Genomic DNA, 23550 nt, shown 5'->3' on the forward strand with positions numbered 1-23550 from the left:
AATCTGACTTTAATTCTGACATATCTAAGAAGTAAGAATCAAGGTTGAAATCTGGGGGAAGGTAAGATTAAGTGAGAATTTGGATACCTTGAGACATAAACTATATGTAATGATACACATTTTCCATACTTACCCAACTTAGAAAAAAGGCATCAGTAATTTTAAAACAGAACTGCTGGTTCTTTTTAGAGTTCATTTTTATCTTAAGTGGTCTATTTCTAAGATTTTCTGATCATCCTCCCCACCATCCATGTCACATTGGTCAAACTGATTTGCTTTCAATTGATAAATACGTATGTCTGTTTTAATATATTTATGTTTCGAAGCCTCTTTTGCATTTGAGAATCTGAAAGATGAACACCTGATTTGCAAGTCTGATTAAACTTACCTTATTTGATTCAGTATATATTAGTCATAGAATGGAGGAGAATTCAGGATCTTTCACTTTAATCCTATGTATTTGCTATTTCTTTTAGAGGAAGTCCACAAGTGAAGGGGACACCCCATTTTAAGGATGAACAGTGTGCTCCAGCATTACATTTAGAGATGAGGAAAATATTGGATTTGCAAGCACCTATCATGAGGTACAGTACTTTGGTTAAATTTAGCATTTTTTATGGCAGTGTGCAATGTATTGGTTAATCATAGTGATTAATAGAATGGTCATAGGGTGGCTTTACCAGTATTATCTTACTATGTTTTCCCTTCCAGCTCCAGCACACATTCACTATATATATGTTGACTATCAGGAAAGTTGATTTCATTTCTTTCATTTGAAGATAATATCTTTTATAGCCCTAGGAATGATTGATTAACTCTTATAATACGTTTGAAATGTTATTGATGATACATCATTATACTTAAATTATTGTAATAAAGCCCATAAATTGTGCATACCTACTGTAATTTTACTTAGAAATATGTCTTTTTTTTTTTTAATAAGGTCTGGAATTGTTTGGTTTGGAATGCTGCCAGGCATTATTTAGCTTAAAACAGCATTTCTCAGTCAAAAATTCTGGATCTCACTGCTCCTTATTTTTACCATATTTGTGTGATTACCTCCTTATTCCCTCTAGCTGCCAAAGCCATATGGAGTCACCTCTAACTCTTCCTTTTTTTCTCAATCTGATCATAAGTCAGATCCATTACGTTTAATATTTTCTTTTTCTTTTATTTACTCCTGCTATTTATTTAATTTTAATTTTTTTGAAAGAAGCTTTAGATTACATAAATAATTCATTGAAAATATAGGGGAAATTCCCTATATTTCATTAGTGTTGTACATTTGTTATAATTGATGAACACATATTGAAGCATCACTACTAACCATGATCTGTAGTTTACCCTCTACACTGCACATTTTTATAGTTTTGGACAAAATGTATAATGGCTTGTATCCATCATTGCAATATCATGCAGAATAATATCCATGTCCCTAAAAGGGCCTGTGTACCTATTCTTCCCTCTCCCTCTTCTCAGAACCTCTGGTGACCACTGTCTTTATATCAGTGTTACAAATTCTTCCATTACTAGAATAATAGTAAGTTTTCTTTGGTTTATAGTTGTGTTTTCCCCTTATGTTTGTTCAGTTCTCAAGCTTGAGGATTTGGGCATGGTGATGCCCACTCTGCTTTGTAGTGAAAGTGGGCTTGGATCCCAAGGGGCAGATTGATAGAACTGTCTTGCTTGCAGTTGTAGATACTTTCAGTTGTTTGGGGTGGCCAATAAGCACATGAAAAGATACTCTATCATTAGCCATTAAGGAAATGTAAATCAACACTACAATGAGATACCACTTCACATCCTCTAGGTTGACTATTAAAAGTGTGGAAAAGCAGGCATTGTTGATGATGTGGAGAAATAGGAACTCTCATGAATTGCTTATAGAAATGTAAAGTGGTGCAGTTGCTATGGAAAACAGTTTAGCAGTACCTCAGAAAGTTAAACATAAAATTACTATGTGACCAGCAATTCTCCTCTTATGTGTATGCTCCAAAGAATTGAAATAATGGCTTCAAACAGATACTTGTACACCAGTGTTCATAACAGCATTATTCAGAGTAGCCAAAAGGCAGGAAAACCCAAATGTCTATCGAAAGAAGAATGGTAAACAAAGTGTGGTGTATACATTCAGTGGAATACTGCTCAGCCATAATAAGAAATGAAGTTCTGATATCTACTACAATATGGATGAATCATGAACTGTGCTAAGTGAAATAAGCAAGACACAAAAGAACAAATATTGTATGATTCCACTTACATAAAATACCAAGAATAAGCAAATTCAGAGAGACAGAAAGTAGATTAGAGGTGACCAGGGGCTGAGGAGAGGAAGAATGAGGACTTATTGCTTAATGGGTAAGTTTCTGTTTTGGTTGATGAAAAAATTTCAGTAATAGAAGCACTTTATAAAAGTAATTAATGCCTCTGATTACATACTTAAAAAGAGTTTAAATGGCAAATTTTATGTCCTATATATGTGTGTTACCACAACTAAAGTTTTTTTTTAATAAGCAAATTGTCATTAAGATTAGAAAAAAAATCTTTCAAATACATTGATAAGAAAAGTAGGAAAATACTGAGAAAATTAGTAAATAGGAAATGAGAAGAAAAAATATCCAGCAGACATCATAGCCAGTAGTTAAAAGTTGAAAGTTTTCCTTTCAAGACAGGGAACAAAGTTAAATAAAACAAGATTTTACTTCATAATTACTAGTTAAGTTGTATATATATTTATATACTTTCCTATATCTTTATTTCACAATAAAAGAAAAATAATGTAGAGAATTTACTGAATCATGTAATAATGTTAGAGGTTTTCAGTCTTGGTATAATCATGGTTCCAGCTCCATATCTGTGTGTCTATAGACAAGACTGTGCCTAGTCTATCAAGTGGCTCTGTGTTATTACAAAAAGCCACTGTAGTTCAGTCCTGTGGATTCATGGTTTATAGAGCAGATGGAGCCTTTGCGTATTAAACCTCTACCTTCCACCGCCTCCCCCTTTTTTTTTATTAAAGGGAGAAGCTGGTTTGGCCAGGTCAGGGGAAAAGGACAGGGACTAGATTTCAGCTCGAAATAGCTCACTTAACATGGCATCTTTGTAAATTACGTAAATTGTATAAATGTACTCAGTGACCTACTCTTTACTTTTGGATTTGTCCTCAGGCTAGGTTTCCTCATGAAATAAAAATGGCTCCAGCTGTTGCATACAGTCCATACATAAGTGCCCTTTCCTCAAGCTGTCAAAAAGGTTTCCTACCCCACTTGAATTGTGGCATGTGTGTTTCATGAGTGCTTCTGAAATATTCCTCAGGACAGACTATTGCAGTTGACTTAATGATCTTAATTATATTATTCCAGCCACCTCCTCCAGCAGCAAGGGGTTTGATTAACCCCTTGGATGTACATAAAGAGGGAAAGAGTGGATCATTTTGGGCAAACAGCATCTACTATTGGCTTTTTAATGTGAACTTCAGAACTTTAAAAAAAAATCTAATAGTAAAACATTGCTTGTCTCTTTTTTCTCTCAACAAATATCTAAAAAGGTTTGTTTGAAATGGAGACTTTAAGAGAATTGAATTAGGCAATAAATTATAAAATGGATAGATATAGAGGGACTTCTTCTTGTAAAGGGACCTCTTGGTGTGAAGAGGTTGATGATCTTCTCCACAATTAGTAAGAATAAAACTAGGGAGAGAATACACAAATTGGCCATTTCAGGGAAATCAATCAAATACAGATAACAAACTGAAAAGTGTTTATTTTTTTAAATCTGCTGGAGCTTCAGGAAAGGATAGCAGGGGTCTGTGGCTTTCTTGCTACCTTCCCCACCTCTGTCCCCACTGCATTGGCAAGAACTAGTTTTACCACCATGCGATACAAGAACCAATAGTTCTGTTGCCAAAGAGAACAGACTCAATTTAGAGCAGGAAGTAAAAATCCTCAGCTTTAACAGCTAAAAGTTGCAAACTTGGTGGGGAACAGATAGGGGAAAAAACTGCAGTTTTGCTAGGTTAAGTTTTTGGTCCTAGTTGGGGCAGGCAACTGATTAGACAGAAAATTACTAGAGAGATCCTGGAGATGAGAAAGCTGTAGAAGGGCTGAGATAAGCTCCTTACAGCTATACCTGGGTGTGACTTTGAAATTCTTTTATGAATCCCAAAAAGAAAAGGTTTGTTCTTGAACTAATCCAATCCCATTGCCCTTTTTTTTTTGAAAGATTTATTTATTTATCCCCCATGCCCCCACTGTCTGCTCTCTGTCCATTTGCTGTGTGTTCTTCTGCATCCACTTGCGTTCTTGTCAGGTGGCACCAGGAATCTGTGTCTCTTTTTGTTGTGTCATCTTGCTTGTCAGCTCTCCATGTGTGCAGGACCACTCCTGGGCAGACTGCACTTTTTTCATGCAGACGGTTCTCCTTGTGGGGCACCCCTTCTCAGGGGACACCCCTTCATGGCTTGGTACTCTTGTGCACGGCAGCACTGTGTGTGAGCCAGCTCACCACATGGGCCAGAAGGCCCTGGGTACTGAACCCTGGACCTCCTATATAGTAGGCAGACACTTTGTCAGTTGAGCCATATCCACTTCCCTCCCTTTGCCTTTTGATTGGACTATGTTAGTGAGGTGTGATTCAGGTTCAGTCTCCGCCCTCTTTCTGGGTCATGTGTAAGTGGTGGCACAGAGAGACACACAGGAAAAGGAAGTTCTGTCGTTTTGACCCAACCATGTGAGAGAGAGGACCCCAGGTTCACCTACAGCTGCAGAAAGGCTGAGTGAAGTCTCAGACTCTGGACTCAACAGAGGCACAGAAAGAGACCTCGTAGGGGCTGGACCCAAGGAGCAACTCAAGGCTGAGGAGATGAGCCCTGTCATATGCTTGTCACCACTTGGCAGGATGACAGAATTGACAGCTGACTTAGGTGAGAAAGTATCTCTGATGGTGCCTTAACTTGGATATTTCACAGCCTTGAACTGTAGCTTACACTGTAAATAAAATTCCCATTATAAAAGCCACCCCATTTCTGGTACTTTGCATAGGCAGCTCTTTGGCAAACTAAGACACTGGCTGATGACTGGGAAACTGCCCTGAAGTCCTCTTAGGGACCACCTAAAAGAGATTGCCAAAAAGTAAAAACCAAATTAAACTTGAGAACTGGCTACAACTTTGAGTGTGTTTCCCAACACAAAGATCAGTTGGCAGAGGATAGAAGTCTGTAAGGGCTGAAGGTGTTTGATCACAACCTCAGCCAAGATCCTGGAGACCTACTAAGCTAGGCAGACATGGGCAATTCCTAAAAACCAGGCTAAAAAAAAAATAAGACAGAGAGCCCTAAATACCCAGGTATACAGTATGAGAGAGACAGTTTGTGAAGTTTATAACCAGGCAAGTTACTGAAGAACAAAATAACCTTCAGAAAAATAAAACAGAATTCAGAGGTTGCTATCATATGTAATCTAAAATGTCCAGTTATGAGATATGCGACAGAAACAGAAAAGTGTGATCTATACTCAGTTACAAAGCAGCCAACAGAGCAGATGTGGTTCAGGCAATTGAACACCCATCTCCCACATGGGAGGTCCTGAGTTTGGTTCCGGTTCCTCCTGAAGAAAAAAACAACAAGGAAAACAAATGAAAAAGCCAACTCAGGGAAAGAGCCACTGTGGCTCAGTGGTTGAGTGCTGGCTTCTCACATACAAGGTCCTGGGTTCGGGCAGCGGACTTGGCCCGGTGGTTGGGGCGTCCATCTACCACATGGGAGGTCCGTGGTTCAAACCCCAGGCCTCCTTGACCTGTGTGGCGCTGGCCCATGTGCAGTGCTGATGCGCGCATGGAGTGCCATGCCACACAGGGGTGTCCCCGCATAGGGAAGCCCCACGCACAAGGAGTGCGCCCCATAAGGAGAGCCGCCCAGCACAAAAGAAAGTGCAGCCTGCCCAGGAATGGTGCCACACACATGGAGAGCTGACACAACAAGATGACGCAACAACAGCAAAAAAGAAACAGATTCCCATGCCACTGACAACAATAGAAACAGACAAAGAAGACGCAGCAAATGGACACAGAGAACAGACAACTGGGGTGGGGGTGGAGAATGAATGAATGAATGAATAAATAAATAAATAAATGTTAAAAAAAAAAAGCAAACCTCAGAGGCACGCTTTAAAAAAACACACAAAAAAACAAGGTCCTGGGTTCAATCTCTGGCCCCTGCTACCTAAAAAACAACAGCAACAACAACAAACAAAAAGAAACAGCCAAAAACTAAAACAATATTGAAAAAGAAACGATAACTTAAAAAATCAGCCAATAGAAACTGCTTTTAGGGCGGCGGACTTGGCCCAGTGGTTAGGGCATCCGTCTACCACATGGGAGGTCCACGGTTCAAACCCCAGGCCTCCTTGACCCATGTGGAGCTGGCCCATGTGCAGTCCTGATACGCACAAGGAGTGCCGTGCCACGCAGGGGTGACCCCGCATAGGGGAGTTCCACTTGCAAGGAGTGCGCCCTGTAAGGAGAGCTGCCCAGCGCAAAAGTGCAGCCTGCCTAAGAATGGCACCGCACACATGGAGAGCTGACACAACAACAAGAAGATGACGCAACAAAAAGAGACACAGATTCCTGTGCTGCTGACAACAGAAGCGGACAAAGAAACAAGATGCAGCAAAAGAGACACAGAGAACAGACAACCGGGGTGGGGAGGGGGGAGAAATAAATAAATCTTTTAAAAAAAGAAACTGCTTTTAAAGGAGCCCTCATATTGGATTTTAGTAAAGATCTCAAAGCATCTAATAAAATATTTTCCTTTTTTTTTTTTTTAAAAGATTTATTTATTTAATTCCCTCCCTCCCCTGGTTGTCTGTTCTCTGTGTCTATTTGCTGCGTCTTGTTTCTTTGTCCACTTCTGTTGTCATCAGTGGCATGGGAAGTGTGGGCGGTGCCATTCCTGGGCAGGCTGCACTCTCCTTCACGCTGGGCGGCTCTCCTTATGGGGTGCACTCCTTGCGCGTAGGGCTCCCCTACGTGGGGGGACACCCCTGCGTGGCGCGGCACTCCTTGCGCGCATCAGCACTGCTCATGGGCCAGCTCCACACGGGTCAGGGAGGCCCGGGGCTTGAACCGCGGACCTCCCATGTGGTAGACGGACGCCCTAACCACTGGGCCAAATCCGTTTCCCTAATAAAATATTTTCAAAGAATTAAATGATTTTATAAATAGGGAACCTTAATAGGGAAATAGGAATTATAGAAAAGAACCAAATGGAAATTCTTGAATTAGAATATACAATAACAAAAACAAAAAATTTGTTAGATAGCTAAAACAGCAGTTAACTTAAAGATAAATCAATAGATATAATCCAGTAGAAAAACAGGAAAAGATGGGAGAAAAAGGAACAGAGCCTTGGTGACTTGTGAGACAGTGTTAAATATACCTCCGTATGTGTAATTGGAATTTCAGGAAGAGAGGAAAAAGAAATGTTCAGAAAAAATATTTGAAGATATAATGGCTGATTACTTCCCAGATACGGTGAAAAACCATTTATCCACCCATCCAAGAAGTTCAACAAAGACTTTGTAGATTAAACACAAAGAGAGCCACACCTAAACTCATAATAGTCAAAGAGCTGAAAGACAAAGAGAAAACCTTGAACACAAGAGAAAAATGACTCATCGTGCACTAGGAGACAACAATATGATTAATGGCTGACTTCTCGTCAGGAACAACAGAGGCTATTAAGCAGTGAAATGGCATATTTAAAGTGCTGAAGGGAATAATACCTGATAAATGATAATTCTATGTCCAGCAAAGCTACCTTCAAAATGAATGGATTATAGGGGAGTAGATGTGGCTCAAGCAGTTGCCTGCCTGCCTCCCACATAGGAGGTCCTGGCGCTTGGTTAAAGAGACAAAGAAATAACAAGCAAGCAAGGAGCAGATAGTGAGAAAAAAATAATGAGCAAAACCCAAATGAGCAGGAAGCAGATGTGGCTCAAGCAGTTCAGCTCCCACCTCACACATGGGAGTTCCCAGGTTCGATTCCTGGTGCCTCCTAAAGCAAAAAACAAACAGAAACAACGAGCAGACAGATGAGGGAGCTATCTCGGGGGTGTGTGTGTGGGGGAAATAGACGAAAACCATCTTTTCTTGCATAAATAATAAGCATTTAGAAAAAATTTTGGAAGATAAAATACCCAAGTATAAACTTAATGAGAAACATATAGGCTACTACTGGAACCACCTAAATATTAATTAAAAATTAAGTAAACTCAGAGATAACACTCTTGAATTGAGGGACAATGTACAAAAGAATTAGCCAGGGGACGTGGACTTGGCCCAGTGGATAGGGCATCCGCCACCATGTGGGAGGTCCACAGTTCAAACACTGGGCCTCCTTGACCCACGTGGAGCTGGCCCACGCGCAGTGCTGATGCGCTCAAGGAGTGCCCTGCCACACAGGGGTGTCTCCCGCGTAGGAGAGCCCCACGCACAAGGAGTGCGCCCCATAAAGAGAGCCACGCAGCGCAAAAGAAAGTGCAGCCTGCCCAGGAATGGTGCCGCACATATGGAGAGCTGACACAAGATGACGCAACAAAAAGAAACACAGATTCCCAGTGCCACTGAAAAGGATAGAAGCAGTCACAGAAGAATATACAGCGAATGGACACAGAGAGCAGACAACTGGGGGAGAGGAGGGCAGAGAAATAAATAAAAATAAATCTTTAAAAAAACAACAACAAAATAAAAAGAATTAGCCAGTACCCATTACAAGTGTCTAGGTCATGAAAGACAAAGACTGAAGAACCATTCTAAATTAAGAGAGACTAGGGAGACATGGCAACTAAATGCAATGTGTGCTTCTGGAGCAAAAAAAGGACGTATGCAGGACACTTCTCAAAACATAAATAAATTATATACATTAAATAATACTGTTGTATCACTCTTAATTTCCTGATTTTGATAATTGCACTGTGATAATATGTTTGCAAAATGGGGATGAAAGGTACGAAGGAATTCCTTATACTGTTTTGGCAGCATTCTGTTTTTGCAGCTTTGTTATAAAAATCAAATTGCACTAAATTTTTAAAACATCTTTTTCTTGAAAGGGGAAACCCAATATTATTAAGATGCCAGGTCTCCCTAAATTATTCTGAAAACTTAATGTAATCTGAACCAAATAATTAAACCAAAATAACAATACAATTATTATAGTGTTCCTAAGATAAATGTCTACAGCAGAATTCCTGACAGGTGAGTATTGAGCTGAAACTGGCTTTAGCAGTTTAATATTATTGATGAATTCCAGAAAGAAATATTGGATTATGTTTCTAATCTGATCCATACCTGGGCATGGTTGAGTTATAATTAGGGGTGGGGACTCACAGATAAAAGGCATGGCAAAGAACATTGTCCGAGGGTTTCTGATGTTGGAGTTTTGATGTTGGAGTGTGATGCTGAAAACTTAAGCTGGAGCCCCGGGAAATAAGCTCACAGAGGAAAGAGAAGCCAGCTGCAGGAAGAAAGGAACCTTGAACCCAGAGAAAAGCAAATACTTGGAGAAAATTATATGATAGAGGTCTTAATTTACCAAGTGCTTTTACTAACCATTAAGAAAAAGTTGAACAACCCAGTTTTAAAATGGACAAATAATACGAAAATGCACTTTATAGGAAAAGAAAGAAAGCCCAATAAACATGGAAAGATTATTAACTTATTATTAAAAGCAAATCAGAACATTGGAATAACGTTTTTTACATTTCTTATTGATAAATATTAAAGTGTTTTGGCAAGAGTGTGAAGAAATCGGCCCCTGAACTCTGGTGGGCTTTCTGCTGAAGGGTTTTGAAACATACTATAACAATTTAAACTGTATTTCTGGGAACAGATGTGGCTCAAGTGCCAAGGCCCTGGGGAAAAAAAGTACTTCCACTTGGACCCAGAATCCCATAGTAGTTAGGAATTTACTTGCAAATATGTATTCAAAAGAATGCCAGCATATTCATGATAGTTTGATTTGTATTGGAGTGGGGGTGGGTGGACAGAAGCAACCATTGCATCCATCAGTAGGGGCCTCATCAATAAATTGAAATATGGTAGTTTAGAATATTGTACAACCATTGAAGAGAAAGCTAGTTCGGTATGTCCTTATATGGAAATACCACCTTCCTATACTTTGTAGGCACATACATGGCTTGCTGCTTGTGCGATATCTTCTTGAAATGTGTTACAGGCACTTCACACTCAATATTGAAACCTAAAAATGAATTGTGGAAGACCCTTCTGAGGAAATGTCTGTTGATATAGATTATAGAGTTTTTCCTGTTGAGTAGGAATTCACTGAAGAATGGAGGAAACAACATTCCTTCTGATGACTTAGGATGAGAAAGAACTTATATTCAAAGAGCTGAAAAATGTGGATAACATCGTAGAAATGACTTGGGTCATATCAGTTTTTATATTTTTATTCCGAATGCAGTAAGAAGCCATTATAGGATTTTAAACAGGGGAACTAGATTTTCAAATTTGTGGGGGATAAGAGATAAGTTCCTTGCTCTGTGGGAAATGAATCAGGCACTTTTTAAGTGCCTCAGGCTTTTATTAAGGATGCAGAAAAGTCAGAATTATATGGGTTATACACTGCTTTGTCTCCATCTTAAAAAAAAAAAAAATGAAAGAAAGCTCACCTTGACAAAAAAACAACGATGATATCATTTGGTATAGTCCATGTTCCTCAAAAAGATAACAGTAAAATTCCACAAGTTGAATGTGGTGGTTTGGAGCTAGGTACCCCAGAAAAACATGTTCTTAAACTTAATCCATTCCTTTGGCTGTGTTACCCATTGTAATTAAGATCTCTTCAAAATATTACTTCAGTTATTAAGGTGTGGCCTGAATGAATTTTGTGTTGAGCTTTAATCCGGATCACTGGAACCTGTAATAAGCAGAGTGAAAGTCAGACACCAAAGGCACAGAGGGAGCAGCCAGAAGATGAAAGTCAGTGGAAGCAGGAAAAGAAGGGAAAGAACAGGAGAGACCACAAGGGAACGCAGGACCAAGGATCACCAACAGCCAGCCCCAGAACACGTCTTCAGGAAGAAAGCATTGCCTTGATGATGCCTTGATCTGGACTTTTCATAGTCTCAAACTGAGCTAATAAATTCTTATTGTTTGATCCAACTCATTGCATGGTATTTGCTTTAGCAACAAAGGAACTCAGTTTTGGGGAAGTATATGTACCAGAAATGGGTTGGTTTTTACAGTAAAATTTATTAGGTTAAAGCTTACAGCTCTGAGGCTGTGAAAATGTCCAAATCAAGGCATCATCAGAGATGCTGTCTCACTGAAGCTCAGCTGCTGGCAGTCTGGACTTCTGCCACATATCAAGGCTTAATGGTGCATGGTGGTGACTCTTGCAGGTCTTAGCTTTTTCCTGCAGGCTTGCTTACTTTCTCACTGAGCTGCAGCTGTGGGTGATCAGGCACATGGTAGGGCACAATGGTGGTGTCAGCTCATCTCTCCTCTCTTTTCTAGACCTTGTTGTTAGTTCTGTAGCTTTTCTCTCTCAGGAGTTCTTCTCTGAGCTCCTGGGTTCTTTCTCTTGGCCTCTGCAGCTTTTTCTCTGTCTGCTTTTTTTTTTTCCTCTTTGTAAAGGACCTCATTAAGAGGATTAAGACCCACCCTGGGTCCCTAAATCTAATCAAAGGCCCTTATCTGAAGTAGTTTAATGAAAGGTCCCACTTATACAGGAATGGCTTAGCTCTAAGGTTGAGATCTTCTCGGTTCCACCCAGCTTCTTACTGTCACAGTACCAATAAAGGTTGTGCCCTAAGAACCACGTGCTATTATTGTGCCCAGTTGTAAACAATCATGAAATTATGATGGCCAGCAGCTCCTGTCTCCAATGCCCAGAGTTGCTATGAGAAATTGATAACAAATATTAGTAAGATAAGTATTCTAATTCCAAAGTCATTTTGTCAGTAGTCATCAAAGGCTTCCTGCCAAAATATCTGTAAAGAAATCTATGGAAACATGAATAAACTAGGTTATATAGAACTTTAAAAAATAAACTCTGCCTTGCAGAAAAAAGCACCTTAAGATCAAAAGACAATACAAACTGAGAAAATAAATGTGCTTAAAGTGGATATTGCAAAAGGCTAATTTCCATAATACATAAAGAGTTCCTTTAATAAGACAGCAACCCAGTAAAAAAAAGTAAACAATATAAGCAATTTGCTTAATTTCTTATATACCAGTTAGTATATTACATGATAGATTTCCATTAGAAAATGAAATAAATGACTTTTACACATATACCTTGTTAGATAAGTGTCTTAGTGAAAGGATAGGGAAATGGAAAATTTGAAATTGGTGGTAGAAGTGTAGAATGGTACATCTGTGGAAATTGATGAAGAAATATCTATCGAAAATAAGATTGTGGCATTTGTTCCAGCATTTCTACTTCTAAAAATTTATCCTACAAATACATTCATACATGTTGGAAATGACACACTTAACAAGGTTTTGTATTGTATTAGTAACACTGTAATAGCAAAAGTTTGAAAACAACCAAATGTCTGTTAGTAGGGTGCTCATTAAAGTTTCTTACATTGGCACAGTGGAAATAATATGTAGCTGTAAAAATAATGTGGACTTAACAGAAAAACTGAAAGACTGTCAATGTATGTCATTGGGTGAAGAAAGCAAGGTGTACTGCTCTGTGTATAATAATGCTGTTGTTTGTTTTTAAAAGGGAGATAGATGATGGTGTTAGCATGTATGTTAATTTGGAAGAATACATAAGAAACAGGATTGAGAACTGAATGGGGACAGGTGTGGGAGAGAAAGATTGTTTATTGAGTACTCTTTGTAAATATTGAATTATATGAATAGAAATATATGAATTATTGAAGTATATGGATGTATACCTTTAAAAAAAAACCTTCTGATTCACAGTTTTAACAAAAGACTGCCACTTTTGTTGTTTCCCCAAGTATGATTTTACAAAAGATTAAGTTCAGGTTTTTGGTAGTGTGTCATCATCTCAGATGTTACTTCTGCTTAGAGATCCCTTTGAAGAATGTTACATGAGGCATAAGGAATTTTAACTTTCTATTGGTAGCAGGCACTGAGGAACTGTTCAAGTATGACTTTTTACTCCCCCCTGGTATAGGAACTGTATATGGTGTATAGATATGAGATAGAAAAAAACGAGGCTTTGAAAATATTTTTGCCATCCTGCACACGTTCAACCTGTCAAGAGTTTTGTTTTTTTTTTTTAAGATTTATTTATTTTTATTTATTCCCCACCCCCCATGTTGTTTTGCACTTGCTGTCTGCTCTCTGTGTTCTTCTGTGTCTGCTTGTCTTCTTTTTAGGCAGCATCAGGAACCGATCCTGGTACCTTCTGGAGTAGGAGAGAGGAGCTCAGTCTTTTACACCACCTCAGCTTCCTGGTTTGCTGGGTCTCTTATTATCTCTCCTCTGTGTCTCTCTTTTTTCTTATCCCCCCCCTCCCTTGTGGCTTTTTTTTTCTTTTTCTTTTTGCTTGCTTTCTGCTCTCTGTGTCCATTTGCTGTGCGTTCTTTTATTTTTATTTATTCCCCTGCCCCTTGTGGCTTGCTTATTGTCTGCTCTCTCTGTCCATTTGCTGTGTGCTCTTCTTTGTTTTTGCTTGTATCCATTTTTGGTTGTGTCACCTTGCTGAGTCGGCTCTCCACAGTGCTTGTGGGCTGGTGGCTCTCTGCAGTGTGTGGGTGAGCCTGCCTTCACAAGGAGGCCCTGGGGTGCAAACCCAGGGCCTCCCATATGGTAGATGGGAGCCCAGCTGATTGAGCCACAGCCGCTTCCCTGTGTCTCTTTTTGTTGCGTCATCTTCTGTACCAGCTCTCCTGTGTGGGCCAGCTCTCCCGTGTGGATTAGCACTCTGCTCAGGCCAGCTCACCATGTGGGCCAGTATGCCTTTGACCAGGAGGCCCCGGGAATCAAATCCTGGACCTCCTGTAAGGTAGACGGGAACCCAATTACTTGGGCCACATCTGTTTCTCAAGAGTTAGTCTTTAAATTTAGGTGTTTGGAATTCTCTAAGTTTTCTCTTAAAAGCGCAATTAAAAATTTACATTTCAGAGCATTATTATTAGTGCTTTAAACATATTCTTGCTGAAAATTTGATAGATTTCCTATACAATTTTGAATTTTTAGAGAAAAAAAATGAAACTTAGGCTTGATAAACAATGATTTTTCCCTCCTACCACCTAGAATATAAGTCAGATAAAGTTAGGACTAATCATTATGCTGTTACTTATAGGAGCAAGATTACTATCATCATTTAATTTTTGGTTGAAGAAAGAATATGATTATGTTAAGTATCCAAGGTTTGTTATTAATAGAGGATAGAGGATGTTTTGAAGGTAAATGTACTAATGTAATTAATAATTAAAACTCTTGGATGTCCTGTTTCTAACTTCAGATGCTATACTTTATTTCATATCTTTCTTCTTCCCAGGCATTTAGGAAGTCACTATGTAGTATATAGTGTTTAATATTAATAAAATATTAAAAGTATTTACATTTTTTAGGCTTTATAGTTTGAGTTGTAAATTCCCTATTACAAATACTTGATTAATCAAACCCTATTCTACTTCCATGTATTTATCGCATGTAGGATATGATATATCCAGCAGATCTATTTCTAACCATATTAAATACTTTAGAACTCAGACAAGAACCTAATTTTTTAAAAACCCACCACCTCTGGTTTACCATATAGCTCTTATAAAACCCATATATTTCATATTTCAAAAGATTCTTTGAGGACATATTTAGATGTATTTTTGTGTATACTTTTAAACAGGGGTAATCTTCATAATATTTACAAACCAGTACACAACATGAAAAGATTGTAGTATTGGTACTGATACAGGGTCCTGACATCCCCCTGCCATGGCAAGAATTAATTCTTTAGTTGCTATGTCTTTGTGAGGGATGAGTTCATTTGAAGTACACCATTCGTACACAAACATTCATAAACAGTAAGTATATAGTAAATGTTATGAACTTATAAAACAGATCTGCATATTAGCATAAAGAGCTCCCATAGAGCACTCCACACCAACACCTTGCATTATTGTGAACATTTGTTACAAACTATGAAAGTGCATCATCAAAATATTTCTACCAACTATAGCCTGTATCTTGTATTTGGTGTAATTTTTTCCCCAACCCACCAAATCGTTTACCCCCTGTATTAGTTCTGGTACATAGTCTTTACTCTGAAGGTGTGGGTCCTTCTGGGGAATAAGTGGAAAGCTGGAGGTGTTTTTCAGTGCTCTCTAACTTAGTGAGACTCATTCTCCAAAATCTGTCCCCTCTGGTAATGGGCAGAGGCTGAAATCTCAGCTCTTTCAGCTTTCCAGCTGTGCTTCTTGAGTTTCTCACCCCAATTATGTGCAATTGAATTATCAGCCAAGGATATGGCAGAGATTTTATACAGCTGCTCTACTGATAAAATCTGTTAGAGCATACTTCGATATCCTATAGGTATCTGAAGCTTGCCTAAAATTATCTCCCAAACCTGCTCTTTCTGTGTTCAGTATCTTGCTTTTTGATGTTACACCCTGCCCAGTAGCCCAACCTAGAAACCATGGAGTCATATCTATTCTCCCTTCTCTTTCAGTTTCCACATTTAATTGATGAACCATTTTTAAGCTTTTCTCCCCCTTTCTCAAATTCATCTCATTTCCGCTAGTGAAAACAACCATTGCTTCAGTTCAGGCTTTCTTACTTCTTGCCTGCCCTACTGCATAGTTTTCTAACTGCCTCTCATCCTACCAAACCCCTTATTTTTCCATACTTTTGCCAGAAATACTTCCTTAAAAGAAAAAGTTGTTCACTTTGCTCCCCTACTTGTCAAATTGCTTACTGCTTTATCACTAGAATGTAGAACTCTTACCTGTTTTATTTCAGTGGACATTTTTAGTCCTCTTCTTCCTTGCCCCTTCTCCTTTTTGACCTTCTATCCTCCAGCCATGGAGCTTCAGCCAGTCTCTCTCAATGTTCTGTAATGATCTCTTGCCTTTGTAAAGACTTTTATTTCTCCTGAAATGCCCTCCCTCTTGTTCACCTGGAATTTTCCCACTCTCCCTTCAAGATTCATCTTAGATGCCAGGTGTCACCTTTTGTGTGAAATTTTTTTTCCATTCCTTCGGACTCTTCTTCTCTTAAAGCTGTTATCACTTTTCCTGGTTAGATCATCCTTTGCAACTAGACTGTGAGCTCTCAAGGGTAAGCACTGTTTTGAATTCTCTAGTACCTAGTAACAGGTCTCATACTTACTAAGCATGTAGTACTCAGGTGTTGGATGGAAGTCTAGGTCGCCCCCATCCTTAGAGTTAGAGTTTGTGGCATTTTAATTTAACCTTTTCTTCTTATCCCCTGGGAAATAATGAAACAAATTTTCACTCTTATTATGAAAATGCTTTTTAAATATTCCAAATTACTTTAATCATCGTTCAAACTTTAAAATCCCCTGCTTTGGTTTTGAATGTTGGAGTGGTATCATAGGAACCAAATTGTTTTAGCAAATGGGCTGCCGAGATGGAAGAGGATTCCTCTAACCATAAACTACATACTGAGAGTTGTGAAGACTGACTTAGAGGTCTTACTCTTTTTTTTTTTTTTTTGAGCAAAATATTATGTGGAATCTTTCAGAGGGAAAAGAAGTGAGTGTATCAGTTGACTTTTACTTTAATAATACTTCTTTAACACCTGGCAGTGGTTCTCAACCATTACTCTGCCTTCCACCATTCAGTGTCTCACATTCCTAACTTTCTTAGCTCTCATGTTTTGATTTCCCCTGGGGTGGAGAGGGAATGTAGTTTGAAAAGCCTAGGCCGATGCTGCTGAATGAAAATCACTGGTAAATCCATGACTACCCCCCACTAAATTGCCTTTCTAGACATGTGGTTTAGTAGACTCACCACTTAAAAATTTGATCACTAAAACATAAGTTCAAATGAAAGAATATATAAAATCTTACAAGTGAATATTCTAAAAACTTTCTGTAAACTGAGAATTTTAATTGACCCAAGTGCGGTGAATTTCAAGAGATGAAGCTAAGTAAAGGAGCATCTTGTTCTAATCCATTCAGTGCTTTTATAGTTAGAGAGAAAATATAGTAAATTCTTTTTTTTCTTTTAAGATTTATTTATTTCTCTCTCCTTCCCTGCCCCAGTGTCTGCTCTCTCTGTCCATTTGCTATGTGTTCTTCTGTGTCCACTTTGTATTCTTGTCAGCAGCACCCGGAATCTGTGTCTCATTTTGTTGTGTCATATTGCTGTGTCAACTCTCCTTGTGTGCAGCACCATCCCTGGGCAGGCTGCACTTTTTTTGCATTGGGCGGCTCTCCTTAAGGGATGCACTTCTTGTGCATGGGGCTCCCCTGTGCGGGGGACACCCCTGCTTGGCACAGCACTCCTTGTGCGCATCAGCACTGCCTGTGGGCCAGCTCATCACATGGGTCAGGAGGCCCTGGGTTTGAACCTTGGACCTCCCATGTGGTAGGTGGATGCCCTATCTGTTGGGCCAAATTCGCTTCCCAGTAAATTCTTGATCATATGAAACCCTCGGGAAATGAGTCATTAAAATCGGCTTTCCTAAGAACTGAAGGTTTAGTTTATGAATTAAAGCATTAAGAAGCATTTTTTGCCTTTATGGATGAAATATTTTTAAAATACACTCTTTCCTTCTTATGAATGAAGGAAAATTTGGTATTATTTAAGTACAGATTATATACATTTCATTCTTTCCTGTATTTGAATTCTTTATAGCATTTGATACTATTTACTATTTTTTTCCATAAGTATGTCTTATTTTCTTGTCTTTCTTCATACTAGTTTCTGCTGCTTCCCTGGTTCTCTTTTCCCCTGTCTGCCAGTACCTTTGCAGTCTCATTTATGGGTTCCTCTTTGCTCTCCCCTATCCATTCTCCCTTCCTTTCCCCCACAAACGCTTTGGTCCTAGTTATATATTTGGCATTAAGTCCCCATATGGAGGTGAGAAATCAGGCATTTATTTCCCCATTCGTGGGGAAGTAAATGTTAAATATCTTTGCAAATAGAGATGAGTATTGAGATCACACTACATAACTCTCTTTAAGACTTGCCTGGCAGATCTTCTGGAAGGAGGGACTTTATTTTATTCACCTTTGACTCTCCAACACAGAACACAGCATCTGTCATAGAGCATGGGCACAGTAAGTCTTCATTGAATGAACAATTAAAACTCAATGGTATCCTTTAAATCAATTGGTATAGAGCTATGTTCTCTAATGTGTTTGCCACTAGTAACATGAGGCTGTTTAAATTAAAAGTAAATAAAAAATGGGTAGTGACTAACATATTGGATAGTACACATCCAGAATATTTCCATCATTGTTGAACGTTTTGTTGGATAGTGCTAGAGGATTGTTACCTCTGTTTTCCATGCTGCCAGGTCATCCTGTTTTTAGTTCTTGTCAGTTATCAGTTATCCTTCCATCTTCTAATTTGCAGTTTCATATTTCTGGTTTTTAACCCAATTCATCAAACTTAAAACTATGGCTATCCATAGTCCTTCATTTCTTACAGAATTTATTCTTCTATTTGAATTGTATATGGATAAAGTTGCTACTTTATTTAAATAGCTAAATTCCAGATAAATGGAAATGTTTTGTAAATGGTTTCATGATTGGCTTGCATGAGTATTCCCCAAGGGAATTGCATTCATTCTTATTGCTTTCCCACTATGCTCTCTTAGGAGTTAATTGACTCTAAATTGCTTTCTTCCCCCACAGTTTGAAGTCTGTTCTGGAAGATCTTCTTGTTGCTACTTCTGATGGACTTCTTCATCTTATTCACTGGGAAGGAATGACAAATGGAAGGAAAGCCATTAATCTTTGCACTGTACCCTTTTCAGTAGATCTACAGTCATCTAGAGGTAGTTATACTTTCTGCATGGGGTAGAATCAGATGTTTAATATTTGAGAGAGTCTAGTTAGATATTTTCTATGGATGAATATTGATTTTCTTCCTTGGACTTAATTTTGCAAAGGAGGAATAATATACTTATGTTCGTTTGATAGTTTGTTTGGTGCTGTTAAGGTGTTGTTTTTGCCCTTTTAGCTATCTTTTCAAGTGAAAATATGAGAAAATTACTTGCTCTGAGTATTCATATTTCATGTGTTTATTTTTTCATCAGCAGGTTCTTTCTTGGGCTTTGCAGATGTGCATATCAGAGACATGGAATACTGTGCCACACTTGATGGGTTTGCTGTTGTGTTTAATGATGGCAGAGTTGGATTTATTACACCAGTATCAAGTAGATTTACTGCAGAGGTATGACTTACTTTGAATGTTTTGTTTTCTTTATTTTGCATTTAATTTGCCCTTTGTTATTTCATCTCTACTCCCATTTTTAAAATTCATTTATGATTTTAAGGGTTGTTAATTTTTTAGATAGATAGTAAAAATTATAATATCATAAAATAAATTTATAAAAATCAAGTAAAATTTTGTTTTGGTTGTTAAAAATAATATACATTACTTGAACATAATACTGATGGTGCTGCACGATTTTAGTTTTCAAATTCTGTATTTTACCAAGCAGGCTCAAAACTATATATATACATAGTATAAAAAGACAATTCTATGAAATATGTTAAAGAAAAATGATAGTTGCTGCTTTTCTCATTCCCAAGTTCCTATTCTTTCAGACAACTACTTTTGACTCTTTTACTAGCTATTTTTATATTTACCTCTAAATCTTTGAGTATTTCATTTAGTTTTTAGTTTTCATGCTATGTTTGTTGACTTCTCACTGTGGAAAATGACCATTTACCTCCCCTCTTTCCTGCCTTTACCATACCTCCTTCCTTCTTCCCAATATAGTTTTTATGATTTTTATTAAATTAACATTCATTTTTTGTATGATTATTGCTATATGAACCCCAATAATAGCAAATCATGTAACCTGTTAAGATTATTTTTCCTTTCTGCACAGATTTCCCACAGATTAATAATTCTCTTGCTCTTTATATATGCTTAGTTTTTATATATTTATCACTAATTCAACTCCAGACTGTCTACCGGTCATCTAAATATTCTCTCAGTTCTTTCAGACACATTAGGTGTTCTGTTTTATCCTTTTTAAAAATTTCTCTTGAAGCCTCTGCCTGCTCTAAACTGGGAGTGGTTCTCACTGTATACCTTTAACATAGCTGTATTTTGGGGCTCTTCATCATAATCCTAAGCGTTCCTTTTACCCTTTCATTTCTGTGGGATGTTTTGATAATTAATATATGGATTTAGCTGCTGTGACAAATACAAAATAAATATTTGAATTCATTGAAAGCTTTGTGGGCGGGGATGAGTTTTCTATGATCTTTTCCATAAGGTGAGCTCACTGAGTTATTTTCTTGGGGGGACCCCATGTCTTTATCTTTTCTCTTGGTCTTTTTCTGTTCCTTGGAAAAGAGTCCTGTGATCTCCTTTTCAGAAAATATATATACCTGGCTGCCCCAGTATTCTGGGATTTGAGTTAGAACTAGGCAAGAAGACCCAAATTTCAGATATAAACTTTAATTTAGTATCCCTGTTTTGGGTGTAGTCCAGAGACTATTCTTTTCTGTTGTTGTTAACAAAACTCTGTTTTGTTTTGCTTCCAAAGGAAAACTCTCCAGTTAGTTTAGTGCTGGAGAAGAGATAGGGTATTTCTTGGCTATGCAGCATTGGTTAAGTTCTCTGGGAAGACCCAACTGCTAAAACAGCCTTTGAACAATTCTTATTACTTTTAGTCCAGGCTTTTAGCGACATCTGAATTCCGGAGTCTGGGTACCCTACAATGTAAATTGTTGTTTCTCAGCTTTCTTTACAGTTTAGAATTCTATTCATCCATACACTTTCTAGCTTGTGATGCTGCTTATTCTCCCATTCCTTGTCCTTGCCGGGTTATGCCTTTTAATAAAAAATCTTCTCTATTAGTGAGGTTTGGTTTTAGTAGTCACAGAAGCTAAATATTCCTATTCAGTCTGCTCTCTTTAACTAGAAAAGATTTTTTAAGTTTTTAAGGACATTTTTTTCCTGCTTTAGTATTACTAGTAAATATTTTCCATTAATAAATGTATTTAAGTAGTAAGGTACTAAATAATACATTTTTGATAACTTATGTCATTATGTACATAAGAATTAAAATAAGTCTTTCCAAATCTCATTTTTCCTAAAAGGTGTTTATGTAAAAGTAATTTTTTATCTTTGGGATGTAAATGTTTTAACTGAAAACAAAAATATTAGAGCTTAAAAAGTGATTCTTTTTTGTGTACTTTTGAATTGGTATTAAAAAATTCTCAGCATTTATTAGTATTTGGTTAAAGAAATTTTTCCAGTAAGATAAGAATTTAAAAAACAATGAAAAGCCAGATGGCATTACTTAATACGTTACAAATATAAATGACAAGAAAACAACACATATGAATTACTGGTAATTGGGGAATATACTAAATGGTATATACGCACTATACTGTTATACTAGTGTATTAGTCAGCCAAAGAGGTGCTGATGCAAAATACCAGAAATCGGTTGGTTTTTATAAAGGATATTTATTTGGGGTAGGAGCTTACAGATACTGGGCCATAAAGCATAAGTTACTTCTCTCACCAAAGTCTATTTCCACGTGTTGGAGCAAGATGGCTCCTGATGTCTGCGAGGGTTCAGGCTTCCTGGGTTCCTCTCTTCTAGGTCTTGCTTCTCTCTGGGTTCAGGGTTCCTGTCTTCTCTTTCCTCTATGAGCTTACTTTCTGGGGCTCCAGCTTAAGGCTTCAGCATCAAACTCCAACATCAAAACTCGAACACCAAAAGCCCTCCAAGTCTGTCCTTTGCCATGTCTTTTATCTGTGAGTCCCCACCCACCAAGGACTGGGAACTCAGTGCCCTACTGATGCCCTACTGAATCCAATATAATCTAATATGCCCAGAGGAAAAGATCAGTTTACAAACATAATCCAATATTTCTTTTTGGAATTCATCAATAATATCCAACTGCTACATATAGATAGCATTATTTAAGTGCTTTGCCAGAGTTCTCCTCTTTGACATTGTTTAATACATTTAACAGATGTATCAAAGTATAAGAGTGTGCCTCTTCTTTGATCAAAACCTTTCAGTAGGAATAGATAATTAGGTGAAGTAGAAAAGCGAGAGAAAATATTTTTAAAACCTATTTGAAGGCTTTGAAAAAGCTAAGAAGATAGTGAAAAATTATCAGGCTGTAGGAGATACCAGAGGTCCTGTGAGGTTAAGCCCAGTGTTTGAGGCTACAGTGAATGTGAACAAACTAGACAAACTGAGTGAAAGCAGTCCAACACAAAAGAATACAAGCTCTGATTCATTTGAGGAAATTAAAGGGGAAAAAAGCACAGGTGATTTTAAATTAGTCTAAATGGATGCATGTTTAAGTAAACTATTACAAGTCTGAATATTGGTTATTTTTGTGGTAGGAGGGAGGATAAAGTGATCTGGAGTGGCTTTTGAGTACTTATAATTCTTGGCCTGGGTGATAGTTCACAAGTATTCACTTCATGATATTGAGATACAAATTTTGTTTTACCTACACTTTTTTAGTGTATTTTTATTAGAAAAGGTTAAAAAATATTTTTTTGACACTCCAATAACTCTCTGTACAATTTAGAGTAAAAAATCCTTACAATGGCCTTCAAAGACCTAAAAATCTGGCCTACTATATTATTTCTTACCTCAGTTACTACTTTTCCTCCTATAATCCACTTCATCTGTCCAGAACTCTTTGCTGTTTTTGAATTTGCCAGGAATGCTGCTGCCATAGCATAGGACCTTTGCATTTGCTCTGTCTCCTTTGGGACTTTGCTTAAAAGGTACCTTGATAGAAAGACCTTTTATTATTATACCTTTCCCTCATACCTCCTATTCCTCCTATTATCTTTTTTTTTCTTTGCTTTCTAACATTTGCCCACCTCCAACATATGGATTAATATTTTTAACTTGTCTGTCTCTCCTAACCCAAATGTAAGACAGGGATACAGATAGGGATTTTGGTGTCTATGGATCCATGCCATATTCTCAGCACTTAGAGCATTACCTGGTGAATACTAGGTACCTGGGAAATATTTGTTACAGGAATCAGTGAATGAATTTTAATCTAAGCAGTGATCTAAGAAGTACTGCTCGATGCTATTTTCACTATTTTCTGTTATAGAAAATAATGTTTATTTTTTAAAATTGAAAAATAACTGAAATTACTACTAAAACAGAAGCACATACTCCATATTTAGATAGTGCTTATAGCGCTCATTTGGGAATTAAATGAAATCTGTAGTACTATATCATTCAGATAAAGATGTAACTATATTGGGTCTTTTAATGTTTAGTATTGGGATCATCCAAAAATAAGGTGCTATATTATAGTATGCTAGTTATTTTATTTACCAAAGTAACAATCATAACCTTTTCCTTAGAATTTATAATCTAAGATGTCATTGATTTGACAAAT

General features: G+C 37.7%; 1 protein-coding gene across 8 annotated transcripts in view; it reads left to right on the top strand.

Moving 5' to 3' along the window:
- RIC1 (RIC1 homolog, RAB6A GEF complex partner 1) overlaps positions 1-23550 on the top strand; it is a 145076-nt gene that overhangs the window by 69076 nt on the left and 52450 nt on the right. For 4 of the 8 annotated variants that reach the window (XM_004457386.5, XM_004457389.4, XM_004457388.4 and 1 more), the window contains exons 4-6: positions 477-584; positions 18827-18969; positions 19231-19367. In XM_004457386.5, the coding sequence (XP_004457443.1) occupies positions 477-584; positions 18827-18969; positions 19231-19367 (388 nt within the window). The remainder of the gene's footprint in view (positions 1-476; positions 585-18826; positions 18970-19230; positions 19368-23550) is intronic. The other 4 variants (XM_004457387.4, XM_058301819.1, XM_058301817.1 and 1 more) reach the window with 1 other exon arrangement.

Source organism: Dasypus novemcinctus, chromosome 8 (assembly GCF_030445035.2).
Source record: "Dasypus novemcinctus isolate mDasNov1 chromosome 8, mDasNov1.1.hap2, whole genome shotgun sequence".
NCBI classification, from domain to species: domain Eukaryota; kingdom Metazoa; phylum Chordata; class Mammalia; order Cingulata; family Dasypodidae; genus Dasypus; species Dasypus novemcinctus.